Genomic DNA, 11279 nt, shown 5'->3' with positions numbered 1-11279 from the left:
AATATAAATATAAATATTATATATATATATGTATTTATATATATATATATATATATATATATATATATATTTAACCTATTCTTATACACTATCATTTATGTACAGAACTATGCGCTAGAAGCTAATCAGAGCAATTAGTCGGTGCTCGAGATATCGATTCTGATTGGTTAGACCGCTCGGCATCGTAAGACGAGATTTGATATTTTTATAGTTGGCGAGTACAAATTGAAACGGTGCGACAGGTATTAGCGAATTATTGTTTTTAGTTACGTATCGCCGGAAATTCTCTCGTAGTTTGCGATACGATCATAGATACGATGAACGTTACCGCTCATTTCACTTGTTAACGACACGTCTATTAGGATTGCACTTCGGCGATGCAGTTTGACAATTCGACTGACTGTAATTATTGTTACCGTTTTTCATAATAGCCACGTTTACGCAAAACATCGATAATCTTGCATTACAATTTGTTGTAGTAGTTGGAAATCGAATCAAGCGAGATGGAACAGAGAATGTTACTCATCCTTTCGTACTTACAGGGATGACTCGGTTTGTGTGTACGTGGCTCTGTTGAGTTGTAAATTATACTCTGTGATGTATTTTACGTTATCCTTGACGAAACATTTATTATCGATTAATTAACGTTCTCGTGGCACAATTTGTTAAGAGTAATATTAGCTCGATTGTAGGAACATACTGTATTTTCGAGTTCCTTGACATTGTACGTACATATCGTATAACTGCTTTAAGTGCAAAATATTAACAAGAAATTTGATAGTTTTTCTGACAATGAGACATTGTTTTCTCATAGTAAATTTTATGACCAAAAAAAGTCTAAAACTGCGCGTCTAAAAATTAAGAGAAATCTAACAAAAAGCACTGAATTTGTCTATCTCTAATAAATGCATACGAAACGTGTCATCGGAATTAAGTCATCAATGACCATAATGAAAGATTTGTAAATATTCAACATCGATAAATATAAAATAGAAAATAAAGAAAATAACACTCAAACGCTGTACCATTGATTATTTTACGTTCCTCTTAATCAATCTGTTTAGTTAATACGTATCGTTATTCATTCTCGTAATAATTTAATCTTTACATAAGTTATGCGACAATGAATAGAATTTTGATCTTTTTAAGATTGAAGATGATCTTATTTTTGTGGGTTTCCATTCGTAGCAACCTCCCCGCGGTGAGACCTGGGCAATCGATATTATTTACGATATAATACCTGCATGTACGTAATATCGAGCTAATGGCTACGAGATCAACCTTCGTTTACTGCATATACATTTGGAAATTTTTTAAAAATTAGTAAGAAATACATTTAATGTAAAATAGTCACATTTATATATGCACACTGTCGGTCGATTTAATAATTAATTTTAATAGTCGCGTCGTTATATGCAGTGTTCGAGGTTAATCAATCTCGATATTTTTATAGCAAACGTCTACTAGAAGAAGGAAGAAAGAAGAAAAGAGTGCAGACGTTGAAGAAAGAAGAGAAAATTCAGTCCGCAATAAAGTTCATGTTGGGATATGAATTAGATTTATACGTTTTGTCACTCTTTAATATCGTACGTCAAGACTGGTATAATTTACATTACATTAAAGATAAAATGCATACTCGAGAAAACTTACTTGTTACTATTGTCGAAAAGAAAATCGAGACGACGAATGTGCTTTCGTAGAAAACTGTTTACACGCGTATCATCGCACTGGGAGTAATAATTTAACCCGAAGTGAATAATCGTATTTACAAGTTTAGCCGAAAGTAGAAACCGTTGCGATTTACATCTTCGATCGGAGATTTATACTGTGACAGTTAATAAAATAAAAATAGTTGAACAGCTAATAAGTTAAGCTAGTTAATAAGTAGCTAATATTTAAAACATAGTTTTTGAAAAAGTACTACAGGAAAAAATGAATTTAACGTCGTCGATACTAACGCTAAAAGCTATTTTGGACAGTGATAGTTTTTCGATCATTCGGTCGAATAAAAGGTCATTAATTTCTGGATTCGTGATGATTTGTTTTAACTGTGCTCGATATTTGCTCGCCTCTCTGTGTAGTAGTTTGATTATTCGGATATTCGTTCTCTACTTTCAAGATCTAATACACGAAAACCATCCGCTTTCCTATCCCCTCCTATGAAAGACATCGAAAAGTTTGACCACACGACCAAGGGTCTAATAAATTCCTTTATTCTGAAAGGAAGTTAGCTTCTGTAAAAGATTGTTCCTTGAAACGTTCGATCGATGGTGGTACAATCGACGAAACGTGCCCGAATCGACCGATTTCCTAACGTTCCAAAGCTTTCTGTCAAGATTTCTTCGTCGTTAGTATTTGTTTCAGTAGCCGGTGTAATCGTGCCATGATCCTCTTTGCGGCCTATATTGCGCTCCACCGATCTGAATCGTTTCGGGCGTTCTGTAATATACGGTTCTTAGTCTGTCGTTGTTGTTAACTGCTGGCAAAAATTGAGAATTAGATACGAATGGTTTCTGTTGCTGTTGATTTACAGGATTTGTGGAAACTTTGTAATTATTCTCGGATGATTGTAGAACCGCGTCTCTTCCTAGTTGTCGGTGAAGAGGTAAAACGAATCCACTGGGCAAGTTTGCCTCCTGATTCAGCGTAGGCGTTAATGCGTCGTTCAAAGTGACGTCGTACTCGCTTTCCGGGATATCCTGCAAACGATGCGTCACCTCGTTCAGCCTTTGTTTCACTCTGTAACTCTGAGGCCCTGTTGGCTGCTCTTCAGCTTCGTCGTTTTTAAAGGTAGACGCGTAAACCTTTGAATTTTCCGTCACGGTTAATCGGCCTTTGTTACGGAACGAACCTGAGACCTGCACGTTTCCTTCGTTACTCTGCTGATTGGAAAATTCCTCGCTGGGCCATTTGGCTAGTCCTTCTCCAAAGTTCTGTTCATTTTCTCTTTGTTCCTGCTTGGATATCCTAACAAACGCATCGCTTATAGTTTTTTGTTGTTCTTCTTCCCTTTGTCTCTCAGTCGGTCTTCTAATCGCAGGTCTCACTATAGATGTATCGTATTCGTCATTATATCCATGCTGACTCTCGGTTTGAACATTCCTGTACGTATCGTGATTTTCGTTTTCCTCTTGTTGCGTTTTAGGCTCTTGATTAGATTCCCCGAGATTGTCCTGCGTTGCCTCGTGCACGTAATAATTTTTCCCTCTCTCCTGAACGTTTGTCCTTTCAGTCGGTCTATCCTCTTCCTTCTTAGACGTGGTAGCTTTCACACCAACCGGAGACAAGCCTCTTGGATTAGGGTTCCCGCCTCTAGATGGTAAGAAGGGTCGTTTAACAATGCGAACCGTGGTTCTCGGTGGTGGAGCGGGCGGATCTTCCGGTTCGTCGTAATAATCTTGCGAGTATTCCTCCAACGACGCGGTATGATAATGGCCACGATCACGCTTTTCGTCCTGATCTCGTTCTTGGTAATCCGACTGTTGATTCGTCCGATACGATTCTCCATCCTCGATCGGCGTTCGCGTTGTTTGAATCTGCGCAGATTTGGCTTGTTTTTCGGTAAAAGCTTGTCTATCGTTTGCGGCTTCTTTCGAAATTGATTCTGCTTTGTGAACGAGTTGTTCGGGCAAACACGTGGTAGTCGTCGTAGTGGTAGTGGTCCTTTCCGTGCGATCGTAACTACTACCTCTTCTGGTCGAGTCTGTAGTTTCTTGTAAATCCTTGGATCTTGAACCCGTCCTAGAACGATCTGGCTCGCGTTCTTTATCTTGAGGTCGATGTGGTCTTTCTGGCTTGTCCGTGTCTTGCATTCTTCCTCGATCACGATCCAGTGGTCTCTCCGTGTTACGATCCTTTCCACGATCGAGGGATCGATCCCTTCCACGTTCTACACCTCGATCCCTTTCTCGATCGTAGTAGCGATCTCTCGAGCGATCCGAGTGTTTTCTTGATCGCAGGTCGTCTTCGTCGTCCCGATATCGAGTTCTGAAATTAGAAATTTTGTTAATTTTCTCTAACCTAAAGTAATCGTATCTTTTATATGAATGTACGTTCGAAGATGTTGCTGTGTTAGACACGTATGTTACTTGGCGGATTACGCATGTTACGATATCGTTAGATAATGTGTTGCGATCAATTAGTTACGACAGACGAATATACAGATAATCGTATCAGTGTTGTGTACGTACGTTACCTTACCTGTAGGGTCGGCCCCTATCCCTTTCTATGGTATCATAGAAGTCTCGATCCCTTTCTCTATAAGCTGGTCTCCTTCTCAGCGGTCTTCGAACCGGCCTCACATCCTCTAACTCATCTTCGTAATAGTCATCGTCTGCAACGTCCACCGGTCTTCTTCGAGGTTCTTCTGCAAAGAGCGTGGATCGCACGCGTTTAAAATCTTGTATCGTATTTAATTTAAATTAATCATATACGACGAATCGTTTAAACATTGTCGGCGCAAGAAACTTACCGGTTGATTGAGCTGTAGCTTTGTAGGCATATCTGTCCTGTTCGGAAAGCGGCACGGGTCTTCGAATTTTTGGAGGAGTTCTCGGTCTTGCATAGACCGATGTTGCAGGCGCTGCAGGTTTTACCAAGCCATCCGAGTTTCCAGTTGCACCTGAAGGCGGAGAACCAGCTTCTTTGTCGTCGTAATCGTCTCTATACCTACGAAAGAGTTTGCTTAATTCGTCGTCGAACTATCAAATGGAAAAACATTCGCATTTTTGTTCACGAAGGAATTACCTTTTATCGGAGTACCGACGATCGTCGGTGTCTCTGAGCCTCGACTCGGTTCGTCGATCGTCCAATTCCGCGTCGTCGAGTTCTCTAGACGCGGACCTTGATCCTTGATCGGGATCTCTAGATCTGACTCTCGTATCTTCCTCGAGAGGATCTCTCGCCCTAGTAGGGTCTCTTCTGTTGCTTCTAGGCGGATACCGATCCCTGGTGCTCGCGTCACGATCTCTCTCGTCCCTGGGGATTCCTTCCCGAGACCTTGGAACTTCTCTGTCTCGGAAGTCACGATCCCGATCTCTGAAGTCACGATCTCTGTCTCTTCTGTACTTTCGGTCGTCGTAGTCGTAGTCGTCTCTGCTGTAGCCACGTGGACGACTATAATCGTCGTCGTAATATTCTTCGTCGTAGTAATCGTAGGCTGGCCGTCTCCTGAAGGGTCTTCTTCTTCTTGGAAGATCCCTGTCTCTCGGTAGCTGACGTCCTGCGGCGGCTGTTACCGGTGCCACGGTAGTTGTCGTCGACGTCGATGTTGTGGACGTTGTAGTGGCCTTGTAAAGGGCATCGTTCCTGTGCCAGTATTTCTTCGAATTGGCGCAGTCGACTTCGGAGACGAAGTGACAGATGAAGGTTTTTTGATCGAACGCCGTGAAATTCGCGCACAGGAAGTCGTATCTCGTTCCGAAAAGGCAGTGGTGGTACACCTTGAAAAAGAAGAAACGCAAACTATTGGATTTTTTATTGGATTAAAACAAACAGATCGTGATGAAATTACAGATATATATCGAAATAAAAAATGAAGAAGCTTTGAAAGTTCGGAATTCGTGAAAGTAGGAACGCTTTTTTTTGTTCTTGAAGGAGTATCTATCTCGTCGGGAACGTTTTGATCACTTTTTTTTTAGGAAACGATCTTCGACACTCGTAACATACTTTTCACCGAACACAGACGCTCGTCATTGCTAGAAGCTATCGTAGCTTTCACACCGTGACTATGTGTGCTCGAGTAATTGCCACAAGCGCGTCTGGTGGTATTACACATATAGGCGGCTTGTCTCTGTAAAAGTATCTACGACTGTCTGCTCGGATTATCTAAAGGTATTATCTAGAATCATTCAGAGCACGTCCAGGTTGGTTCGTACAACAACTTGTTCGTTCGACTTTGTTTCTTCGAGACGCTGTCTCGTTCATTTTTTCACCGTCTTGAATGACAGACAGGGATCCTCGTCTACTTTCTTCGTTATTCCCCAATTTTTTCCCCATTTATCCCAATTTTTAATCGAATCTTTTCGCATGCGCGCTCGCTAGTCTCCAACAGCCTGTAGTTTCTCTATCCTTTGGTAATTTTATTGGAAAGTCAGAGTCCCCTGTTCTAAATTGCAGGAAGTAACTCGTTGCGTATCTGCATGACAAGAACGCGCTCGGTTTAAAATTACTCGAAACTCTGCTGTTGTTTCCAAGCATCTCGAACCGGGTTAGTCGAGCGATTTCGCGATGATGGATCGCGATTATTGCTCAACTTGCAGCTGCTAAATGTCAAACGTACGGCCAACTCGATCACGAACGGTTATCAGAGAAGCACGATCGCCCGAAAAGTATCGTAAAACCATTTTAGCGATCGTAAGTTGGATGAAGCGAAACACGCGTCTAATTGTGAAACGTTGTATCAGATCGATCCGCTTTGCTTCGGAAGAATTTTTCTTTTACTCGTTTCTGTATGATATCCTGTTTTGCCTCGGCATCGTTGCTTCACAGAGGGCTGAGCAAGGCGAATCTGCGAACATTTGCATGACAATAGGCCCATTCGTTCGGTAGCTGGGGCTAAACAATCGATAAGGAACGTCGGAAAGGGGTACTTTGCAATCGCTTTCACAATCGCAAGATCGCCGCGCGTGAATCTCGAAACGGTCAGGGACGGGAAGTGTATCGGACCGCGAAAGTCTCTTCTCTTCTTCGTGTTCTTTCCGCCACAGCCTCGTCTTTCTCGCTTTTCCAACTAGCATTCTCCTACGCGTACTGGTGCCGAGGTGTAAAATCTCCAAGTACTAAATCGTCCGCTAAATTCGTTTCGTTTATTTCACTATTGTTTAAAAACTTGCAGTTTCAGTTCCGTTGCTTTGAATCTTTGCTTATTTGAATCGATAAGTTTTTTGTTCTATTCGATATCGGATCACGATTTTTGTTTCTCTATTCGCCATAAGGTTAATCATTTTGTTTCGTGTTCATAAAATATATTCCGAAAAGGATAAACTTGCGTCGTGGTAAGAACTAGTTAGACGTAATGGATAAGGATGGTTCTCGCCATCAAAATGTGATCTCTCTTGTTCGCGGTCGGTGCTCGTCCCGTCGATAGAAACGGAAAACCCGCAGTCACGGACCGTTGACGGTTGTTCATCGCGCGAGTGGACGATATACCTTGTCAGAAAATCTTTCCCGGGCATTCATCCAGATGACACTGACTTTCCTTTTCACTAGAGCGATCACGATACCCACTTTTACTCTTGCGATGGACGCGATCGGTCCCACGTTTCACGATCGTTTCGCGATTACGGACTGATTTCCGCAAGAATGCTACGCACCATGTTTCTCGATACTTGCATACGTTTCATCGTACACATTGTATTTTTTCTCATATTTTTTCTCCCTCCTGATAAAGAATACTTTTGTATTTGTCAAGTAAATTCACGAGAGTGGGCAAATATTTAAAGCAACTCGGAAAAGTATTTGCGTCGCACGTAACTTTTTAAAATTTCATTACCACTGATGTACTATTTATTAGTAAGTGTACGTTATGTCGTTGATGAAATTTCGAAATTTCGAGATAGTTGAGAAGCAACAGGCGTTTTCTCACACGCGGATTAGCTTGTCCTCGATCTTATAGTTTTATGCGCGATTTCCGCGTCCTATTAATCTTCGTGTTACTTTTAAAAAGGTCTCCGAGAAACGATAAACGATAAACGACAAAGTTCGCTCGATTATGCAGAATGATCGTGAACGTAAAATAACGTAGGGAATAAGCGAACGGTCGAGCGCTTTGGAACCTTCGAGACATCTTCGAGTCGACGGTGTATATCCTTCAAGATGTTCACTTTATTTACAGAAAGAGAAAGTCCACCAATTTTCATCGCCAAGAATAGCTAAGCGATTGATACCGCGTCAAGCAGAATAATTACGAAGAGTCATAGTTCTCACCTGGCATTTGTGAGGCACGCTTGCGTAAAAGCCATCGTGAAGACCATCGCATTTAAAGTCGATGTCCTCCGGTATGCTGTTGTAAAACGGATAATCGCTGAGATTGTAGCCGTTCAGTTCACGAGGCAGATTCGGGTCCCAGATGTAATCGATCTGCGGGATTCCTGTGAGGACGTGTCCAGTCGTCGCGTTCGTTTCGGTAGCCACCGTCGTGATCGTCTGAAGAAAGTCACAAACAGCATTCTCGATCAGTTACATTACCACTCGTAAGTATCTGGACACGTTGATCGATTTGTAATAACAATACGCGTATATCGTTAAGATTTACTATTTTTTTCTAGAGTCAACGTATATATACGTATATCATAGTATATTAAAATTAAATACACAATTCGATCAAGTGCCAGTTGATTTGAAATACTATTGCTAAAACCGCGATATCTCTATTGATTCGAAGAATCTTCTTTGTCGTGTCTACGAATGAGCCTGATTTTCTAAGGATTTCCGAGAGTCTTTTTATTTGTAATTTTCAAACATTGCCATTCTGTCAAAAGCTAAGCAAGCGTAGTAGCGTGTATCTAGCCTGTGAGACGATAGTTATCTAATGCATCGCGTAGTTCTACCGTGGCTCTTGCTAACGGTCAGTGATGTGCTCGCGATGCTACTTCGATGATGTCACGATGCCGTTTCTATGCGAAGGTAAACTTGTCTTTGAACGCGCCCCAACCGTGATTTAGATAGACGTTAATTAATTTAATATGAACGTGGCGTAATCGAGAGATCTAAACCGGCGGATTGTCGTAAATTACAACGATTTGGGAGAAACGCTCGTAAAGAGACGTATCGTTTAGACGATGCTACCGGTGTCGCGATCTTTCGCTCTGTGCATCTTCGTTTCGTTACATCGAGTTTATTAGCATGTATAATCGGAAAATAGAAAGAGACGCGTGGTTTGTCGTGACTGTAGCATCATCAACGCGATTTGCATCATCGACAATAAACGATCTGCCCGTTCTATTCCTGCAGCGGTAAATCGAGGCGCGACACGACAGGTTCGCGCTACAACCACGCTTCGCATTATAAATTCACTGCTCGAAGCTACGTGAGCAACGTCTCGATTCGATTAGATACGCCAAAAAAAGTTGAGCGCAATTATATCTCTACGTCTGCAATTAGAATGTTACTTTGTTAAGACATACCTCTGTATCTTCGTTTTCATTCTCGTGGACGTGGCTATTTTCGGTGGTGCTGCTAGTGGTCGTCGACGTGGAAGTTGTCGCGATCTTGAATTTCGGCCTGGTAGGCTTTCGTTCGGCTGAAACTGCGTTGGTCAACAGAATTCCTGAAATTGAGAGGAAAATATTCGATATTCGTCGGTAAAACGAAGGACGATCTGAAATTTCGTAGTTGATGTTTTTCCTTCGGTTTTCCCGTATTGCGGTAAACGTTGTTCATCGAAACGTGACTATTAAAAGCAACGGGACAGGTTTGATCGCTGGAACGTGCTGGAATGGGACACCGGTTAGACACATGGTAAATAATCAAAGGCCGATACGCATTCACGGATTGCATAAGTCACGAAGAAGCGTCGGCGTTGCGAAACCTGCGCATGAGAGGAGCAGCGAGAGCTCGGTTTTAAGTGTTGCAATTTTCGCGGCGCAGGTGAATGCGTTCGGTTGGGCAATTGTTTTCAAGCAGATCAAGGCTGTCTATCGATCGTTTCTTTCTTTCGATCGTGGGTGACTTTCGTTGATCTACGAGCAGATTGTACGATACGATACGTCTAATCGTTTTATTTTCGTCGTACCAAGCGTTCAAGGATAAACCTTTGCCGTGTCTCCTATTTTTTCTCGCTACCATAACGATATCCCGTTAATGAACCTGAATTATCGCAAAATCTTTGCGCACCAACTACGTCTAATTAAATCAAACCGGTTCAAGGTCGGCGGATTGGCGACAACCTTTCGAACCAGACAGGATAACTTGTCGTCCCGTGGAAAAAAACGCGATACTTTCGCCGATACTCTCTTCGCAAGGGGTGTCCGATAGCGAAGGGATAGCGATCGGACGGGTACGATCGACGTGGGTGCGATGGTCTCCTTACGGTCCTTTTCGGAGAGTGAACGTCCTCGATGTTGAAAAACACGTCGTCCGGCAGCGGTTGTGCACCTTCGTAACGGGATCGTGGTTTTCCAAGCTGGAATCGATAACAACGAGCAACCGGCGACGTTGCATAAAAATGAATTATGGGAACGTGCTCGCATTCCGTTTGTGAGAAACGCTGGCGCGGTCACACCCCTGCTGGAAATGTAACGGCGAAACATTTTCGTGACGAAACAAACTGCCGTGGCGGCGGTTTAAACAAATTGCATCGTTCCGATTCTATCGTATCGGCAACTAACGATTGTCTTTTCGATTCCCGCTCGAATGGGAATGTCATGGCATTCTCGTTAAAAAAGGGCACGGCGATACTAATTTCTTTCGCTCATTTTCCATCCAATCGCGTAATTTAATTCTTACATCGATGAAATAAAGTTTCTTACGTTCGAAGATAAGATAGAAGAATCGAAGTAAAAAGTTAAGCGGGAACTTTTGCACGATCACGCGCGATACATCGATGGTAGAACCGATTATTCGAAAGATCGGCGACGTAAACTAGTTTGAGAATGGTAAACATCGATGCAAAACTATGGCCGAAGATTTTTGCGATCCCTAAGAATCGAGACGCGAGTGTAAGGTAGACCGTATCGTTCGGTAGCTTTCAAACAAGTTTTCGAAGGCCTCGGCTGGCTGTCGCTCGATACGAGAAACGAATAGTCGTCGAACAAGTGAAAATGTCAGAAACGGCGTTAAGCGCACGCGTGATCGTTTAACAATGTCTGATTGGACGACTGCTTTTACATGCAGAGGATCGTGTCGGCTAGCGACGAAAGCTGCTTGCTCGAAATTTTGTAATACGTTCGTCTGGTTTTTCCGATGCCTCGATCGATAGAGAATTTCGGAGCTCGTCGGTTCGCACTGCACGTCGCGATAGGACAAAGGAAGCGGACTTGTTGATATGCACGACAGGTTTGTCTTTTCCTTCGTGGATTCTTTCTGTGAAGTTCTTTCGCGCGTCACACGTACGCCGTTTATCTGTGTCGTGAATACGAATCGTAGCATCTTCTTTTTCAAAATAAGTTGACAGATTCGATCGTTCTACCGTTCCTATCGAACTCTATGAAGCGAACTCGATTCGTACCGAAGAATGAATATATGTACGTGGGACGCCGGTGTGAACGAACCTTGCAATAACATCGATGCTAAACTCTCGGATGGAAGGTCGACCGCTGTCTTCGGCATTCCTCTCCGGA

The 11279-nt window shown here is 42.6% G+C and overlaps 2 protein-coding genes across 4 annotated transcripts in view; one reads left to right on the top strand and one right to left on the bottom strand.

Annotated features, from left to right (window-relative positions):
• Positions 1-215: 215 nt before the first annotated feature.
• The window catches only part of LOC100647941 (uncharacterized protein DDB_G0283697), a 19689-nt gene continuing 8625 nt past the window's right edge, over positions 216-11279 (bottom strand). For all 3 annotated transcript variants that reach the window (XM_003400412.4, XM_012315851.3, XM_048411745.1), the window contains exons 3-8: positions 9126-9268; positions 7927-8145; positions 4747-5441; positions 4472-4668; positions 4201-4366; positions 216-3987 (exon numbers count right to left, since the gene is read on the bottom strand). In XM_003400412.4, coding sequence (XP_003400460.2) covers positions 2361-3987; positions 4201-4366; positions 4472-4668; positions 4747-5441; positions 7927-8145; positions 9126-9268 — 3047 coding nt within the window. In that variant the 3' untranslated portion in view covers positions 216-2360. The remainder of the gene's footprint in view (positions 3988-4200; positions 4367-4471; positions 4669-4746; positions 5442-7926; positions 8146-9125; positions 9269-11279) is intronic.
• The window catches only part of LOC100647354, a 26124-nt gene continuing 23015 nt past the window's right edge, over positions 8171-11279 (top strand). The window contains exon 1 of the mRNA XM_048411747.1: positions 8171-8192. The gene's annotated coding sequence lies outside the window, so the exon portion shown is untranslated. The remainder of the gene's footprint in view (positions 8193-11279) is intronic.

This window comes from Bombus terrestris, chromosome 14, assembly GCF_910591885.1.
Source record: "Bombus terrestris chromosome 14, iyBomTerr1.2, whole genome shotgun sequence".
NCBI classification, from domain to species: domain Eukaryota; kingdom Metazoa; phylum Arthropoda; class Insecta; order Hymenoptera; family Apidae; genus Bombus; species Bombus terrestris.
Note: the sequence above shows the minus strand (reverse complement) of the source record. Positions and strands in the feature narration are given on the sequence as shown.